The 19986-nt window shown below is 40.2% G+C and overlaps 1 protein-coding gene and 1 long non-coding RNA gene across 2 annotated transcripts; one reads left to right on the top strand and one right to left on the bottom strand.

Moving 5' to 3' along the window:
* Positions 1–2664: 2664 nt before the first annotated feature.
* On the bottom strand, positions 2665–5117 carry LOC117534893. Its single transcript, XR_004567331.1, has 3 exons — positions 4631–5117; positions 3578–3724; positions 2665–2920 (listed from the first exon to the last, which is right to left on the bottom strand). It is a non-coding gene; the product is annotated as an uncharacterized LOC117534893 (long non-coding RNA).
* A 2679-nt stretch (positions 5118–7796) lies between these two features.
* LOC117534890 (biliverdin reductase A-like) lies at positions 7797–8971 on the top strand. The gene has a single exon (XM_034199156.1). The coding sequence runs from the start codon at positions 7945–7947 to the stop codon at positions 8812–8814; it is 870 nt and encodes a 289-aa protein (XP_034055047.1). The 5' UTR covers positions 7797–7944; the 3' UTR covers positions 8815–8971.
* The last annotated feature ends 11015 nt before the right edge of the window (positions 8972–19986 follow it).

Raw genomic sequence — 19986 nt, 5'->3', positions numbered from 1 at the left:
CCCACGCTGTATCCAGTTCTTATTATACATCCATTGCGGCTTTCACACCAGCGCTTTTCCCTTTCTAGCTCCGAGCTAGAGCTTTTCTGGTTCAGCTCCGGTTTCCCTTTTCTGCTCCCGCTCTGTTCACACCGCCCAGAGCCCGACTGGTGCTGCCGCTGCTGCGTCATGACATCACCGTTTACATCGCTGATTTGCTCCCCAACGACATTACGGCGCTCACACAACAACGGGGAACTGCGTCGGGTCGATGATCGTGTTGCTTTTAATCACACGAAGCCAGAATAAATTGAATAACGACTTCTCCAACCTTATACTTTGCTCCAGAGTGCCGTGGTTCATTGTTTATTAATGTGTTTCTGCAGCATTTACCGACCGCTGCAGTGTTGGCTGCTCTTCCACGGGAGTTTATTCTCCTCCGTTAGCTCCCGGTTAGCTCACACTGCAGCGGCCGCTCTAAAGTATTCACTGTCCGACTCACACAAGCAGCTGATACATATCCCCAGTTCCCCTTAGCCTACACTGTAAAAAAAAAACTCGTAAAAAAACGGTCAAAGTACTGGCAGCAGCGGCTGCCAAACAAAAACCCTTAAATTAAAGTAAAATACTTTAACTGAAATAAAGTGAATAAGCCATTAATTTACGGGAATTGTCCTTAAAGATTTTACAGGAAAACACTGTAATTTTACAGATTTATACTCTCTTTTTACAGTCAATAACCTTAAATAAAAGTACATCACTCATACTTCTACAGGCAAATACTCTAATTTTACAGATGTATCCTCTCTTTTTACAGTCAATAACATTTAATAAAAGTACAGCACTAATATTTTAACGTGCAAACACTGTAATTTTACAGATTTATCCTCTCTTATTACAGTCAATAACATTTAATAAAAGTACAGCACTAAAACTTCTACGGGCAAAAAACCCGTAAAAAAACGGTCAAATGACTGGCAGCAGCGGCTGCCAAACAAAAAACATTAAATTAAAGTAAAAATACATTAACTGAAATAAAGTGCAAAAGCAATTAGTATACAGAAATTGTCCTTAAAGATTTTAGAGGAAACTTTCCTCTCTTTTCAAAATCCATTGTCTTAAAATGTTACATTAAAATACCTTAAATAAAGTTCTGATGAGAAAAACAGTTTACATTTTTTTTATTAGATTTGTATGATCAAACACTAAAATAAATACAGAGCCTAAAGTTCTACAGCTAGAATACTGTTATCTTACAGCTTTTTTCTAACATTTTCCAATCAAACAGGTTCAACAAAATGACATCACAAAATGTTCTGTAGGAAACAATTACTCTGAAAACTTAAAATGAGTGCTGTCAAAATTATCGCGTTAACGGCGGTAATCAATTTTTTGAATTAATTGCGTTAAAATATTTAACATATTTAACGCATGTGCAGAATGGCCCGCCCCATACGTGCCACCAGTGGCAACGCCAGGGTATGGCTGGGGTAGGCTACACCCATACCAAGAAATGGCTTAGCCCCACCATGAAAAATGATGTTAAAGGAAGCAAAATAAAGTCTGCCAACTCGCGGAGTAAATTGCACAGACAGCAGTTAGTAAGATTGATTTCAGTAGCCACGGTTTTGAAAACTTTTGTCACGTAGTGATCGTCTTCTCAATAGAACATCTTTGATAACGGCGTGGTGTTGTTGCAGGAAGTCCCGACGGAGAATACTTTTGCTGTAGTACAGGGGTGCACATAACTGGTACGCAGATTATGTGCGTAATCTGAAATGCGTACCGTCACTTGTGTCACAAAGCGCATTTGCTTACCGACGTACTTGTGAAGCTTTTCCAGAAGGCGGTTAGATCACCGGACGACAGAGTCGGTCTCCGTGTGCACAGACAGGGTTGCTGTTAACGTCGGTCTGTACAACGGAATTGTGCCCAAACTACGCCAACCGGCTGCGGAGGGAGACTCCCCCCCCCTTCACTGGAGAACTGCGCTAAAACAGCTGATCACAACGTTCACACTTTGTGGTCACGAAGTACTCCACTAGCCGCCCCTGTAGGATAAATGAATATTGGCTGCAAAAAACTTGAGGCCCAATCATGTTTCCTCTGTCCATTCTGCGCTACTGTAGACGTGGCAGTGCAACCTAGAGGACAAACCGATCAGAATCAGAAACGGGTTTATTGCCAGGTAGGTTCACACGTACGAGGAATTTGACTAGGTGTCGTGCACCACGACATACAAATAAAAAAAATTAAAAAGTACACAGATAGCGAACTATATTAAGAACACTGTAATAAAAATATAGTAAGATAGAAATAAAATAAAGCAGTAACTTACATCGAAATAGAATGCAATAAATTATAGAATATAAAATATGTGCAGTAAGCAATATTTAAACATTGCATTATTTACCATCCTGTGATCTCCATTATGTAATGCATAGAGTCTGCGTTGTGGCTGAGATAAAGTGTCAGTGGGGTGGGGGGGGGGGGGGGGGTGGGGGGGGGCCTTGTTGAGGTGGCGAGAGGTTTTGGTCCTGATGGAGAGAGGTGTTGGTCCTGATGGAGAGAGGTTCTGGTCCTGATGGAGAGAGGTGTTGGTCATGATGGAGAGAGGTTTTGGTCCTGATGGAGAGAGGTTTTGGTCCTGATGGAGAGAGGTGTTGGTCATGATGGAGAGAGATTTTGGTCCTGATGGAGAGAGGTTCTGGTCCTGATGGAGAGAGGTTCTGGTCCTGATGGAGAGAGGTGTTGGTCCTGATGGAGAGAGGTGTTGGTCCTGATGGAGAGAGGTGTTGGTCCTGATGGAGAGAGGTTCTGGTCCTGAGGGAGAGAGGTGTTGGTCCTGATGGAGCGCAGCCTCCAGCCAGAGTGTTGTGTTGAAGGCAGAGCTGAAGTCCACAAACAGGATCCTGGCGTAGATTCCTGCTGTGTCCAGATGCTGGAGGAGAAAGTGAAGTGATAACTATTAGTAAACCATAATGATGGATGTTATTATCAGCAGCTGCCAATAGATCCCCTACATCTTGTATGATGGACCTTTGAAGCACAAGCGCACGCACGCACTATTGTGGGAACAATCAAACGCACCCTCCCAGGCACTGCGTGTTAGCGAAGTACAACTGGGATTTCGAAGAGGAAGATATGCTTGGTCAATTCTTAATAAAAAAGAAAAACCAACAAATTGAGCACTTGAGTTTTCATTAGCAGCGCCTAGCTACAGCTGCGGAGCTTTGGTAAATACCGCTAACAGTCTATTTCCTTAAAATGGTACATATCGCTGAATCTATATTTTTATCTTCAGGTGATGAAATCTGCATAATGTTCCTGTACAATAAGATTCGAGCATTTTGTAATACAGTGAGGAAATTCAAGACCAGTAAATATTGATTGATTAAACAACACTAAATAAAATGTTAGTGTTTTCTTCAAACTCAAGACTCTCTGCTGCGGCTGTACCTCAAAGACAAAACAATTGTCTGATTATCTCTGTTGAACAAGGTCTGATTGTCCTGTACATGTACAATGTGGGGTATTTTTAAATACTTTACTAAACCACATTCAATATTATGTTAGACACAAGTTAGTTATTACTCACATATCAAAGTCTTTTCATCTGCAAGATGGAAGAATAGCTGGGTGCTGCCTGGAGAGACTGATGAGAGGGACACAGGCTGGCGTTAGCAGCTTTCCACACAAAACCATCACATCTTCTCTTCCATAGTCTTCGCTGTCCACTGGTGCTCTGTCAAAAGAGTGAACATCACAGCTGTCATGTTAACCCTTTGTTACACAACATACAACCAACATGTGTCAAAAGTGACCCGAATTAGTTTTAATTGTAAATATCTTTGCAATAAATTACTTTAACCATTCAGGATCCCAGGTATTCCTCAATCAACATGTTTTGGATCAACACCAATTCTAATTTTTATTTGTCCCTTTCTTACTTTTTGAATAAAAATCATGTTTGTATCACTACACTTCTAAGGCACAACATGGGTCAAACATTACCCGTATTCTTTTGCCATGTTATTTCATGCATGGCTGAGTGTTTCTTTACTATACATTTTCAAAAATAATTAATTTTAGCAGTGATTTGGACCAAGCATGTATGATGTAGTAATACAAAAAGTATTTTAGTTCACAGTGTGACATTAGCTAGTCATGTTAGCGTGTAATATATAGAGCAGAGCTAACTAGCAAATTAGCCCAACCTTAGCGGTTAGCTGTTTATGCTATGCTAGCTGTTGGCTACTGAACATTAACAAACTAGATTCCGCTGTAAGAAAGCTGTGAAACTTTACATTAAACTTGGCGACAACACTGTGATACCCCACTGCATGTTTATGTGTAATTCTCCCGTGTTGGAGACGAGAGGGTGGGAGGGGGGCAGCACTGCAATAAGCTGTAAGCTAACGTTAGCAGCCGCATGTTAAGCCGGGTTTCCCGGGCGCAACATCTTGCAAGAAACAGCATCTCAGGGCTTCTTAACATTTAACAACCTATTAATTATGCATACCAACTTAACCGGAAGAAACTCAGCTAACTAGAAGAAGAAACGTAACCTTAAATAAAAAATAAAACATTCACAAACTAAGTAAGGATTATCTAAATACATGTTTAACTCCATTACAGTTGCAGGACTCACCAGATCTCAAGTCTTCTGTTCTTTGTTGACGTCCCGATGCTCATATTTAACGTGTAGATGTAAAACGATCCCGATATGAATCCATAAACTCCTGTAGCAGACACACAGACAGCTGTAGCTCCAGCAGGAGGAGACCCGCTCAAACTGACTTGGATGTTTCAAATGTGAACGACAGGCGCGGACAGTTCTCATTGGCAGGTTTCTTCGATGATGTTTATATTAACCAATCAGGAGTGTTGTGGACTCATTCCAAACATGCCTGACTTGTCTGCCGTGTTTTGGCTGAATTCTATTTCAAGTGCCGTAGCTCTGGCTGTCGGCCAGAATCCGAAAACCATACATTATACTGTAAAACTAAGGTTTATTACTGTAAATTGACCAATGGAAAAAAAACACAGCAACAGAACACATAAATAAAACAAGGATAACTGTGACTTATTGTTGAGTAAATAACAGTGTGTGTTTTAAACCTTGGTCCTCCCTGCAGAGATTTCTCCACTTTCTATGATTTTTTTTTTTTAATGATATTGTCAACTGTAGATGTTTACAATATAGTAAGTTAGGAATTTCATGAAAACATATTTATTTACTTTTGTTTCAACATTGGATATTTTGTGTTTTTGTTGGATTCAATCGAATATTGAGAAAATGATTTATGTAAAAATGTTTTACTTACATTTTACGTTTTTTTTATTTTACGCTTTTCTTACAGTTTTATGTTTACCTTAAAATTACAAAGAACATCTTAAAGTCTTATAATAGTAATACACTTTTATATTACGAGTTACATATTTAATTACAGATAAAAACATTTTATTTTACGTACATCTGCATGTATTTTCTGAAAGTGCAAAAATACTGTAAATATTATATAGTAAATTTACAGTAAAAAAAAAGGAAATAAACGTTATTTGTTGTTATTGTCAAAATACTTCAAATAATGTTTTGGGTTGTTAATTTATAGTTAATATCTGTCATTTTACAGGATTTTGCAAGTTATTTAAAAAAACATGATAATTACTATACAAATTTACAGTTATTTCCTGTAAAATTACGATCTTTTTTTACAGTGTAAGTGAATGTGTGTCAGTCTGAATTGACGCTGTTTGGCATCACAACGCTGTTAAGAAAGTTTCTCTGGTATAAAATGGGTGATGTTAGCATAGCAACCGAAGCTAAACTGACTACTTGCTATTGCTATCCTATTGTGGCATAAACCGTTTTCTACAGGCACATTTTACCGGCATATTTTTATTATGATTCTACTTGTGATAGTCGGACACGACAACCTGTGCAGCCCATGTATTGATTCCATCCGATAGCTGCTATAATACAAAACAACACGTCTGCCTCTCTCCACAATGATCAATAACAATGAACGGATGGTCAAAGTAAGGTACAAATAAACAGAATCACACGAAGCCTGGTTAGTGTTGCCTGACTTTATAAAGTGTGTTTATAAGCACTACTGCTTGTAGGCAGGCATGACAGTCGACCCATGTTCAGGGGAGGTGGGTTTAGTTTCATGCACGCCTCGACGTAAGAGAGACGTAAGCGACGCCACCTCTTAGCTCCGAAGCTCTTGCCTCTAGAGACCGACAATTTTTTGGAGCTGGAAGTGAACCGGATTCCGGAGCTAAAAGACGGCGCCGCTGCGGTGTGAACAGGAAAATCCGGCGCTTTTCAGGCTCCAGCTCCGAGCCGGAGCTGAAAAAGCGCTGGTGTGAAAGGGGCACATGAGGGAGCCTCGTTGAGCTGCGAGTGTCACTCCACGGAGTTCACTCCGTCACGGAGGGGGAGTGTGTAGGGGTAGGGTGTAGGGCGTGGTTTGGGATTGGGCCGCCCTGTGCAAAGGTGACGTCATCGCCTGTATTGAGCGTTCGCCTACATTTCTAAGCTTTTCTCTCTCTTTTGAATGATATATTTCCCATCAGATTAAACAGCAAAAGGCTGAATAAATAATCTGGATACAATTGCGAGGTGGCTCGTTTTAAGGACACAATCTTCGTATTGGAACAAAATTCAGTTTTTAAGTGTAGTCACTGTTATGTTCCTACAGAACAGACAATGAAAGGATAAGATGTCATTTGTCAGTATAGTCTTATTTCTTAAAACCTTCTCTGTTGTTTAAGTGTCTGATAGCCTACTTGATAACCATGAATAGTAAGCAATTATATGACAGAGTAATGATATAACATAAGCCTATATGATAATGTCAGACACTGTGTTATTTTCAATCAAGCCTAAAAGATAATGTGTTCAAACTAGCTTCACTCGCTTTAATTGCTCCTTTGAATGTAATATTCCTCTGTGGTTTCCTACTCAACACATTTTTGTATTGTAATGCCACTCATATTTAATTTTTTATTTTATTTTAAGGTGACATTGAATGTGTTGAAAGGTGCCCTAAAATAAAGTGTATTGATCTTATATCTGTGCCTATATCACACTATTAATGTTCCTTATTTTAGACTATAGGTTTGTCCTGGTGTCAATAGGGAAGATCTGCACTGTTCTCTACATAACATGTTCAGCAGAGCAGGTATTTCTCCTGCCAGATATGGCACCCCCCCTACAACTTTGTCCAGGACAGTCACACCATCACCAAAATCACACTGGTGTTGCCTGATCCCCTCTAGTGTGTGCTCACAAAAGCATTTTACTCTGGGCCCAGCAGGTACAAAACTAAAGAGGGGCTTCCATATCCGGCAGAGCAGGTGTTGTAGCTGCCGGATTTGGAAGCCCCCCTATATCTTTGTCCAGGATAGTCACAACGTCACCAAAATCCTACTGTTGTTTGCTGTTCCCCTCTAATTTTTGCTCACAAAAGCATTTTTCTCTGGGCCCAGCAGGTAAAAAACTAAAGAGGGAAATATAATAGAGGCAGGAAGGGAGTGGAGCCTGATGGGGATACTAGGAACAGAAGGTGAGGGGATAAGAGCTATCAAGGCCATTCTTAAGTATTTGAGTGAAACAGGATTGATTGGAAGAATTTAAAACAACGTAAATACAGTGGTATAATTCCACAAGTGGTGATAGGATGATATGGTGATACACACTCTTGTACAGTAGGTGGCGGTATGCACCTTAAAGTTGTTTGCAATCCGCCAAAAACTAAGAGAAGAAGAAGCTCCCCTGGACACTTCCGGGCGCCTCACCTATTACATACATCCATGGCGCCTCACTCGAAGGCTGCTGCTAGCCGCTAGCTCTGTGTTACGTCACCTATTGGGATAACACTACTCACACAACCATAGCTCACAACATAACGGCTACATTTCTCTGTGTTGGCCACCAAAGGGCAGTGAACCAGCATGTTTGGAGCGGTGGTTGTTGGCATTGGCACAGCCGGTTGGGTGAGGATCAGAGACATGTTAGCTCCTCTGCCTGGCAGTCCTGCAGAGAAACTGAATGTCAGAGCTTTCATATCCAGGAGAAAGCTGGACTCTCAGCAGGGAGTGAGCCAGGTGACCGCTGAAGAGGCCGTGAGCAGAGAGGACATCCAGGTGGCGTTCATCTGCACTGAGAATGTGTTGCATGAGGAAAACATCAGAACTTTTCTGCAGGCAGGAAAACACGTGTGTGTGGAATATCCCATGACCATGAACTACAAAGCTGCTCTGGAGCTCTGGAACCTGGCCCAGGAAAAAGGAGTTATTCTCCATGAGGAACACATTGAGCTGCTGACCGAAGACTACAAAGAACTAAAGAGAGAGGTGGAGGGAAAGCTCCTGCAGGAAGGAACGCTTCATTTTACCGGTGGAGCTCTGAAGCCTGGATTTGGTTTCCCAGCATTTAGTGGCATTGCTCGCCTTACGTGGTTGGTGGAGTTGTTTGGTGAGCTGTCGGTAACTGCAGCAACTATGGAGGAAGACTCTGGCAACAACTACTGCAAGATGACTGCAAAGCTGTTAACGTCTGACGACAGACCTCTGGTGTGGATTGAAGAGCGGGGGCCGGGCCTCCCTAGGGCCAAGAACATCAACTTTCAATTCGACTCGTGTACTCTGACAGAGGTTCCTCCTGCACCCAGAGGGGCAGTAGGCATCTTCATGCAGGACCTGATCCACTTCTCTGCCAAGCTGGCAGGCCAAGTGAGTCCCGGAGAGCTCCACAGGGAGAAGATCAGAATCCTACACTGCCTGAGATTAGCCGGGAATATACAACAATTGTGCAAAAGATAAATGGGGACTCTCCTTTATGATCATGCTAAATCGTGTTATTGCAATACGATTTCTTTAATTGAATCACCATACCCTTACATCAGGGATGGGCAACTTTGATGGTGGTGGGGGCCACATCATTGATGTACTGGCCACCAGGGGGCCACAGATTCACTTGGAACACACACACACACAAATTCCATGTGTTGTATGTAATTATTAACAAATGTACTAAGTCTGACATCTTCATTGACATTTTACAATCAAAGGGAACATCCCCAAAAAATGGGAACATCCTCTAATAAGCTCACTAAACAAATATCAGTTCACAGACATTTTATTTCATTTTTACAAGTGGCATGTTTGTAACAGGTTATTAAACAGTGGAATAAAACTATTTTAAACTATTGGAAAGCACGGAAAATGTGTGTGTATTGAGATTAACCATTAGATGACATACACATGAAGTAATGAACACTAACCCAGACATTAGTTGTCTAACTTGAACCTAAAACACTTGTAGCCAGTCTCTGCATTCCCCTTATTCCACAATAAGGGGAATGTCAACACAGACACCTGTCAGCCCGCACTCTGCTGTTCCTCAGCGCCACTCCCCCTCCCTCCCGCTGAAATTATGAATGAAAAGCGTAGTAATCATAGATAACACGGCAGGGTCCGTGACAGTTTGTTTTCATCTGATTTCAAATAAACAAAGTCTTGGTTTTCAGAATATTAAACTTGTTTCGCCAAATTCAGATGATAAAAATAACTTTTAAGATTGTAAAGGCATAATTACAAGAGGCAACTTAACGTCACAGCAGGCATAACAACAGCTGGTGTTTCTTGTGAGGGTTTCCCTGGGAAACAAACAAACAAACAAATCTAAAGCATACTTAGTAACTTCTTATGTCTTGTTTCTTTGTAAAATCAATGTGCAAACAAGTTTAGTTTTGGTTGAACTAAAAAAAAAAAACTGCTGGCTCCTGAACATATCAACCTTACAGGCATTTGGTAAGTGGAATCAACTTAAGTGCAGTAAAACATAAAGGATATGCAAATCATTTAATATATTTAATAAAATCATTTTAAAGCCTTGATTTTAAAAAAGCGAGTTGATTTGTAAAATCCAAGTTTGTGTCCATAACACCAATCAGTGGCGGTTCTAGAACATTTTACATGGGGGGGGCAAAGGGGAGGCAAGAGGTCATGCCAGGGTGGCATAGGAGGGCGGACAGTACGTGGTATTTTACACTGTATATAACCTATTTATTGTTAATTCATGCCCTAACACAAGTGTTCTTAATACACAAGTGTTCTTAATGCACAAGAGAAACAAGGTGTTCAGACAAACAATCGGGTGCCCTTTGAGTCCCCCAAGCTTACCTCAACCATTTTAAATGAAAGGAAACTACAAAATGTATTTTAAAGCAATGAATTAATGGAACAGGTTGTTTTGCATTACAATGTAAAATTAAATATATATTTTGTTTTAAAAAAAATTGGTTGTCTTAGACAGACATATTTGCATGTCCTCACTAAGCATTATTACATATTAATTTAATATTAAACAAATCAAAATGGCCAATTATCCCAAAATGTTGCTGCTAATATAATCATATGCTTGTCAACTTTAACTGATCAAAAATCAATTCTGAAAAAATTCTTGAATTATCTATGAAATTGCAATATTGTCCCTCAGTTTGTTTCAACCCCGTCACGCCATACCATACCCTCCTATTAAAATAATGGATCAGTCCATGTGTGATCTGCATTGAGGGAATTACATCACAAAAGTGTCAGTTTCTTCTCTTACCTATATTTCAGTTTTTGTATTTTCAGATTAAGATTGACATGCTCAACATTTCAACTATGTTGTATGAATTAATAATAGTAAATAATTGTTTATTACAAAAATAAACAATAGTTTAGCAAAATATTACAATTTTGTAATGTCCTTGACTTCCATGTGGTGCCATATCTTATCTAAACAAGGTCTCATGCCTACTTTTTGTCAAAAACTTCAACCCTATTTTTTCAAGGAAATTCCTAGTAATTATTTATATTTTGTGCCTGAGGTGGGAACATGTAAGTAGTCCACTACCAGATGTTATGACCAAACATTTCGGTTTCATTTTTCAAAGATATAAAGACCCAAAAGATACCCGATTCAGAGAATACTCAGAATTCTGCATACTGTAAGTACTTAATTATAATTAAGTACACAAATGACATCACCCATCTCTTCAGAGAGCTACAGGTGACCTGTGCAGCAACACATTTCAATACATATTTGTCAATACTAAGAGCTGCTAGATTGTGCTGCTGTAATGGAATATGTAAGGAGAATAAGAACATACCATGTGGTCCAGCTAGAGTTTCCTCTGCCTCCTGATCCCTGCCTCTGGCCCACTTTCTGATACTTCATCTTTATTCCTCACATATATTTCTTCTTCTTCACTAATGTCTTCATCTCCTCCTCTTCCTCCTGCTCTGACCCTCCTGGTCTCTTCAGTGAACTCTCTTTTCCTTTTCCTCTTTCTGTTCGTCCTGATCACTTCTCATATGTCTTTTTGTTGTTGTTGAATCACTCCTATACTCTGGCCTGCAAGAGTCTACTTGTGAAAAGCACTGGTACAAATGCTTGTATAACTTTACACGTTAGGGCCATGTAGCCTAGTTAATATGTAGCATATCATAAATATAACATCAGAACGTATTTATCAAGCGCACACAGGCAGCTGTGTTTGGATCCAGTTTTTACGGTAAAGGATGTATCCTGGTTTCATTGATCTGGCCTCATGGCTGTGATGTGTAGTTTACTTGGATTTAATAGTAGGCTACCGCGTAGTTTAGCAAAGTGATCGATCTCCCAGCTAACGCTGTCTGCGTAGTATTTTGTAACGTAACGCCCCAAACAGCGCCCGTCTGTTAAACGCTATCGATTCAAATTGCAGCGTTTTATTAATATTTAGTTTCAAGCTCTCGTCCTTAGTAAAAACAAAACTAGTGGAAAGGGAAATGCTCCCAGGGGAAGCTGATCCATAGGTGCTGGGACAGCTCGCTCCCTCTCTGCAGCTGTGTGAGCTGCGGTCTGTGTGAACGCCGCTCCGCAGTTTAATGCAGGGCCGTAGCTGCGTTTTTAACGGGCCTAAAATGATATTTAAAATGATTCACTTTTAACTAATGTAATGCTTGTTTTGTTGCTTGAGAAGCTTGTGGAAATAGTGTAGGTTTGTTTTAGTACAGTTTTAGGGAAACAAAAGTTAGGGGGGCAGCTGGGGGGGGCAAGGCTCTACAGTGGGGGGGGGCAGCTGCCCCCCCTTGCCTCCCCTTTTTGATCAGACACAAGAGGTACAGATAAAAGAGTTTGTACAGCATTGGATTCTCTTCAATCTCAAGAGGTACAACCTTTAAACTCTTTGATAACTATTGGAAGGCATTTAGGTGACAATTAAAACTAAATATATAAAATTGTCAAAATTATCGCGTTAACGGCGGTAATTAATCTTTTGAATTAATTGCGTTAAAATATTTAACGCATGTGCAGAATGGCCCGCCCCATACATCCCAACAGTGGCAGCGCCAGGGTATGGCTGGGGTAGGCTACACCCATACCAAGAAATGGCTTAGCCCCACCATGAAAAATGATGTTAAAGTAAGCAAAATAAAGTCCGCCAACTCTTGCCGAGAATTGCACAGACAGCAGTTAGTAAGATTGATTTCAGTAGCCACTTGTCTGGAAATACCGAAGACCAGAAACGGTTTTGAAAACGTTTGTCACGTAGTGATCGTCTTCTCAATAGAACATCTTTGATAATGTCTTCTGGCCAATCAGAATCAAGATAACGGCGTGGTGTTGTTGCAGGAAGTCCCGACGGAGAATACTTTTGCTGTAGTACAGGGGTGCACTAACTGGTACGCAAGTTATGTGCGTAATCTGAAATGCGTACTGTCTGTCACTTGTGTCTCAAAGCGCATTTGGGTACGTACGTACGTACGTACGTACTTGTGAAGCTTTTCCAGAAGGCGGTTAGATCACCGGACGAAAGAGTCGGTCTCCGTGTGCACCAGAGATGGGGACTCGAGTTTGTGACTCGGACTCGAGTCGCACTTAAATCGCACACACAGAGACTTCAGACTTGACTTGGACTCCTGCTCAAATGACTTCGGACTCGACTTGGACTCGTGTTTTGGGACTCGTGAACAATCATTGTATTTTCTATTTTTGGCGTATTAAAGGTGGGGTAGGTAAGTTTGAGAAACCTCACTCACCTTACAACAGCTACCATAACGCGAATCAGAGTAACTGTTAACTGTAGCAAGATGGCGGCCGGTCAGCTACGCTGGAAAATCTCCCATGAGCCATCTAGTGTTTATATATATCTATGGGTAGGCCATCCAGTTATTTTAGCCGGGCCGGCTATCGGGATGTTAAGAGCATTCCATGGAATATAATAAAAAGTGTATCTCGAGCCGGTTTCTCAAACTTACCTACCCCACCTTTAACATTAACATCATGTTAACATCATGGTAACACCATGGCGACTGGCGGCACACCTGCAGCTGTACCGCTTGTAATTAGGTTCAACTATAAAAACTTCGAACAAAACGCCGGCGGCACCAACAAAAGGAGCGCACACTGCAAAGTCTGCAATATTAAAATCAAGGATGCTGGTGCAACAACGTCAAATTTCATCAGGCACTTGAAAACTCACCCGGAGAGGTCAGTCACATTAACGCATATGGACGGTTGGCAAACATGTTTAGCTCAGCATCAGCTATATAATGTTAAATTAGCTTGCTACTAGCTTTGTAACTGAATATTTGAAAAGATGAGTGAATGTTTGCTTGTCACACTTGTTTGCGTTGAGTGGCGTTGACATCCAACTCTTGACATGACATAAAAAAGGTCGGTAACGTTAATCATTACGTTCCGCTGCCATCTACTGGCTAACGTTAAACGTAGAAAAATACATAGTAACATACATAAATACATCTGTCGGTTTATAGGCAGGTTACAGGTTTATTGTTGACCACGTAACGTTAATGTTACAGGTTTATCAGGTTACCATTACACTGGGTTTGAGTGAGAGGATAGAGGAATATGTTTATTTATAGTAGACTTAAAAGATGTAATTAGAGACCCAGTGTAATTAAACAATACGGTTGCAGAGGTCAAATTTTAAAAATGTTGTCCACTGGCCAAATGGCTAGCCTAGTGAATGTTGACATTTTTCCAGCCACTCAATAGATTGCCATTGTTATTTTTGGCTGGTGCGTGCAACATACAGTACCAGCCACTTGCATGATTTACCAGCATTTGGCTGGTAAATGGTGTTAATGGTAGATATCTCTTTTGGAACAGGTCATGTTTTAATATCACCAGTTCAGTATATTTCAGATAATATTGCAGCAATAGTTTTTTAGTTGCAAATGGCACAGAACAAATGTTTACTTTTAAGTACTTTTAACACAGTTTCCCTGCGGGGGATTAATAAAGTATTTGTGATACTGATTTCTGATTCTGAAGTGTTTTGCTTATAAGTTGTTTGCATTTAGCTAAAGTGTGATGTTTTTCCTCATATTGCATTGCAATAGCCTGTTTAAAGTGATCATATAACAAACAACTAATCAGTACTGATACTGTATGCTAATAGATATAGGAGTGATAATAATACAGTAAATGCTTTGAATGTCTTAGATATAGCTGTGCAGTATTCTTAACAGACTGGATAGCAGCAGACAATAGAAGGCTTATTACAACCAGAAGAGACTTGAGACTTGACTTGGACTCGTGACCAAAGACTTGAGACTTGATCAAGTCTCACCCCACAAAGACTTGAGACTTGACTTGGACTCGTGACCAAAGACTTGAGACTTGACTTGGACTTGCAAAAAAAGACTTGTGAACATCTCTGGTGTGCACAGACAGGGCTGCTGTTAACGTCGGTCTGTACAACGGAATTATGCCAACACTACGCCAACCGGCTGCGGAGGGAGACTCCTCCCCTTCACTGGAGAACTGCGCTAAAACAGCTGATCACAACGTTCACACTCTGTGGTCACGAAGTACTCCACTAGCGCCCCCCCCCCCCTGTCGACTTTCCTGAAGTACTCCCCCGTTGATAGAAATCAACACGTAATGAATTAAGACCCCACGGTTTGATGATTGATAGGTGTGTGGGCTGTCTTTCATTTTGACACACAGAAAAATGTTATAATAAACATACATACTGTACACAGTTAAATGGATATATCCGCCTTCTTTCATTTATCTTTCCATTCCCACAACAATATACATAAATAAATGGCATATTTTGGACATAGTTCGAATGGTGATTAATCATGATTAATTAATTTTTAAACTGTGATTAATCTGATTAAAAATGTTAATCGTTTGACAGCCCTAATATATATAAATTCCACCCTCCAGGCCTATAAGATCAAACCCTGCAGCATCTTATCTCTCTTGCTCTCAACTTTCTGGCTGTCTCCATTCAGGAGGTAAAACTTTTTTTTCTTTGAGATGGAAAACTACTGCTCAAGGCTTTTGAAGTGCACTCAAGATTAATTTGAACTGGAACAAGAAATTCTATTGCTGTAGGCGGCAGTTTGTGACATAGAGCAGTTTTTCCCTGACAATAAATATTCATATATTTTCCTTACAGGCACCTTAGAGGGACACATTTCAACGTTTAATAACAGAGTTTAGTGACGCTGCTGTTTGCTGCTTGTGTGCAGTTGGACAATGATGCGATTGACTCTTAATAAATATGACATAATCATTTCAAATTTGTTCTAGCTTCTGTTTGGAATATAATATATTGACACCATTTCCAAGTGTAAATCTGTACGGCTGGCGTGGATTGGTTGTGTGTTGTGTGCTGCTGGTGTCTATGTGTAGGTGCCACTTACCTTGTACAATGAGGTAGACCTGTGAGGTCTTGGGCTGCTGCTTCGTCTGTATGGAGCAGGTGTACGACCCCTCATCATAAACATCCACCTATACACAATCACAAATACAATATTGTTTTCATTAGTTTGAAAATATCTTATCATATGCCTGGCAGAGCATCTTATCCTCATTTATCTTCCTACATGTTACTTTTTCAAGATCCTACTCTATAATTTTTATTTTGACAAACATTCACAATATTCTCGAAATAAATATTTATGATTCTTCAGTGAAACAACGTTATACAGGAAAGTAGTCGAATTATCTCAATCAACTTTACAATATAATATGTTTTGATTATTATTAATTAATTCAACTTTAAGAAGTCAAAGCTTATAGACATGAGTAATGAATGATCATCATTACATAACAGATACGATCAGCATTTCAGCAGACCTCCCAGCATGGACAGTTTAGATGAGGTAGTTAACCCTTTATGAAAACATGTATTATTTTTTAATAAGACTTGCTGAACTGATAATCAATGAAAACGATAACTTTAACATTCTGGGAGGATAATCTAATTTACTGTCTAGCAGAGGGTGCATACTGATACCAGTCTAACATTAGTTTATTTTCAAATGATTATTTATTGTTGTTAAAGCACAAAAAAGGGTTAAAATTAATAGATGAACATACAAAAAACAGATATGCTTATGAAGGTTATGTTTAATAATTTTTAAATGTATTCCTATAAGGAGGAGAAACAAATGGTTATTTCCCATCTTTAAATGCAGCTGTTATTACATCTAACGATGAAATCAAAGAATAAAAAAACAAAAACATTTTGGTCCGGTTTCTAGGTCAGTGTTACCTTCTGTATGCGCAGGCTGTACTCGAGCTGTCCTTTACTCACCAGATCTACTCTGGGGTCCAGAGACCACTTGTCCTGGCCGGCATAGATGATGTTGGATCGATTGAGCCAGGCCACTTTGGACACTTTGTCATCCACATAACACCTGCAGGAACAAGAAGAACAAGTAGTGTTAAGGGAAGTTAAGTGAAATAAAAGCCGGGTTTACTTAAAAAAAGAAAGAAAATTACGTGACATCCTTCATTTCATAATATGTAAACTCAAAATCAAAGAGGATGTATAATTGTGTAGGAACTTATCTGCATCACAGTTCAGCTATGTTGTGGTTTAAACTGCTGAGTGTATTCCCTCAGTTAAGGTTAGTTAAGGTTTACAGACAACTTGGCGCACCTCTCATTCAGAGGTCTCAAAACAAGAGCTATGTCTTAACCTGTGTCTCTCTTCCTTCTTTCTCTCTCTGATAAATACATCTCCTTTAACAGTCAGCATATTCCTGTGGATGAGGAAGGACACCAGTATGCTGTTGTTTACTCCTTGTTGCAGACAGTCAGAACATTACTCCAAGAAAGCTCAAGCTAAGACAACTCGCACAGGAGGCATGGTAGCCGGGCGTCTGCCTAATGAATAAATGTAAATGTGAGAAGACGTCGGAATCAATGAGAAGGGATATCAGCCGTAATGCTAGCCGACAGTGGATGCGCCTCACATGCAAATTCTGGTGACTCCGGTAGACCAGGCTGTGCACATGGCTGTGGAGTGTGTTGGGCCACAATGGAGCAGATTTGGGAGGCAGAGGAGTGAGGCTGTCTTTTGCAGGTGACCCCGGGTGATGCACACAAGTGGTGGTGCAGTCACCCCTGCCTGTTACCCAGTGGGAGCTGGATGTCAGGTTTGTTGAAGGCTTGTACTCACAGCTTGAATCCCTGTTGATGTTCCTTCCCTTTGTGTGGAGCCCAGATAACTCACTGTATTTATTGACTCGCTTTGACATCTACACTCTACTTTCTTCCCTCAGAAGTGAACAGCTTTAAAGGGATTTCCCTTTGGTTTCAGATATCTTCAAAGCTTTAATTAAAATACTTTATAGCTATATGCATCCTAATCTTATGCAGACACATTTTCCTATATTGATGGAGAGCTAGTCTTTATGAACAACAATAAAATAACGATAACAGTTTGGACTCCAATGGACACATCGGAAATACTAAAATGTAGCCTGACTTACATTTTTTAAATCCATATACAGCATTTCATTAAACAAGTTCTTAGATTCAACCTCTGCAAATCACCCATGAAGGGTAGGCCCCTTTGGTGTAATCCAGAATGTGTCCTTGTATTCAAGTCAAAACATCGCTGCTTTTAAAGAAACAAACAACATATTTTTACCAACATTGAAAATGAGTACAAATATACACAGAACATGATGCTAAAATTGTCCTGCTAGATTCACAGGGACCTGAAGGAGAGCGGAACTTTGCCAGGCTTCCATTTGTTAATATTTATTTTGGATTCAACACCATGTAGCCTGTCATCCTCGCCAACAAACTGGTCACTCAAACACCCTAAAAACCAACACAAGCTCACTACAAGGGTGTTTTCCTATCCCTCCTCCTGTTCATGCTCTATGGTGACTGTGAAAGCATCCATCCAAACTGCCAACTCATTAAATGTTCTGACTACACAGCGCTTCTCTCAGGCTCTGAGCAGGAACACGGTTCTTCTCTATGATTTTAACGTTAAATGGTGCAACAATACAATGCTGGATTTCAATTTCACTCAGAGGTGGTTGGTGGTTGGTGGTTGATTTCAGGATGCAGTCCAGACAAGGAGTTGGATGGTGTGAATATCTTGGAATGATCTTTGACATTTGAGCAAAACACAGAAGCCTTATCAAGAAAGCAAACCTGCATCCACATGCTTTCAAGAACTGAATTCCAAAAACCCTTCTACAGTTCTTCAGCGAGTACATTCCGTGTTTCTCCTTCACATGTTGGTTGCCATCACTCACTGTCATAACCAGAAACCGTCTCCATACCACAATTAACACCTGTTCCTAAAAAATCACTGGAGTGCAGATTACGAAGCCTCATTACTAGCTACCACTGCGTGTGCCTCGCATGTTTTAATGTTGTGAGACTATGTGTGTCATCACAGTGTTAATTTGGCTCTCTGTTGAAAGTTGCTGTCACCTCAACAGCGCGCAAGATTCACAGTCACGGAACTTAACAGGTTTGTAGTTCAGATCAAAATGTAGAGCCAGTGCAAAGGTGAGCATGGCAGTGGTGTATATAAGTAAACGGAAAGGTAATGAGGAAAGGACCTACAATTTATGCCATGGCCTGAATTGGTATTGCGGGTGGCCTCTAGGTCTGTGAGCAGCAGGGAAAAGCCCATGACATCATGTAGGATAACATAACACCCATCATCTCCACCCACAGATCCAGATGCCTTCTTTCGTGGTGTAGCCTACGCAGTTTCTCTAGAAATGGGCACAGAGCTCTGTTCATTCCATAAGACCTCCGCTGGACTAAGGATCTCAAGAACAATAATTAGCTCTATCTGGATCTGCCATGTAGTCTTTTCCCCTACTTATTATTTAATTTATCATTATTCTTTTTAATAACGACCTACTTACTTTTTAATAATAATTGTACTATCAGCTCAACACTGTTCCATACAGCTATTTGCTTATAATTGTCTATAACTATTACTCATGCCTAAAATGGGTTCGCTTTCTTGGATTTATGACGTTTATTGGATAAGGTGAATTGGAAGAGCCAGATGACCGACATGTATTCAGTCCAGTCTATGACACTGTCCTGCAGTGTGGGACAAGGGGACAACATTGCATTTGTATAAACTTTCCCTCTAAACCAGTGTTTGCATATTTTCTTTATTGTAAGATCCCTCTTGTACTAAAAGGGTTTTAACATTACCAGATTGTTTGTTATATAATTGTACGATGAAGCTGTTTTTAATTAGATTCATAACAAATCAATTGCTCACTTTGTGTAAAAGTTCTAATGCTGGGATTGATCATTCCACAACTCATTAGCGACAAAGCCCTACATTTGTGAAACACAAAGTGACAAGTTTAACAGCTTTTAGGGGATGGCAGTGAATCACTAAACTGTCCAGGCTGACTGTACGGCTGCATCTTGTTGGTTTTCAATGAGCTTGCTTCCTTTCTCCCCTTATTATCTCCTGTCTCCCACCGTGAAGTAAATGGGAGGAGGTTAAAAAACGAAAGCACGTAAGTGAAGGACAGAGAGAGGAGACGTGAACAGAATCATGACACCAGTTTCCTTTGGTTGTCTCTTTCACAAACATACATTATACTTAATAAAGCATTTTGATCGTTTACATTTCTTAATATTATGTATTAAACAGAATTGCGTTGCTAGGCAACAGCATGGGTCCATTC

This window comes from Gymnodraco acuticeps, unplaced genomic scaffold (genome assembly GCF_902827175.1).
Source record: "Gymnodraco acuticeps unplaced genomic scaffold, fGymAcu1.1, whole genome shotgun sequence".
Lineage (NCBI taxonomy): Eukaryota > Metazoa > Chordata > Actinopteri > Perciformes > Bathydraconidae > Gymnodraco > Gymnodraco acuticeps.
The sequence above is the reverse complement of the archived record's forward strand: the minus strand, read 5'-3'. Positions and strand labels throughout refer to the sequence as shown.

Excerpts from the sequence above, each read along its gene's own strand:
- LOC117534890 (XM_034199156.1), top strand. The coding sequence starts at position 7,945 with ATGTTTGGAGCGGTGGTTGTTGGCATTGGCACAGCCGGTTGGGTGAGG.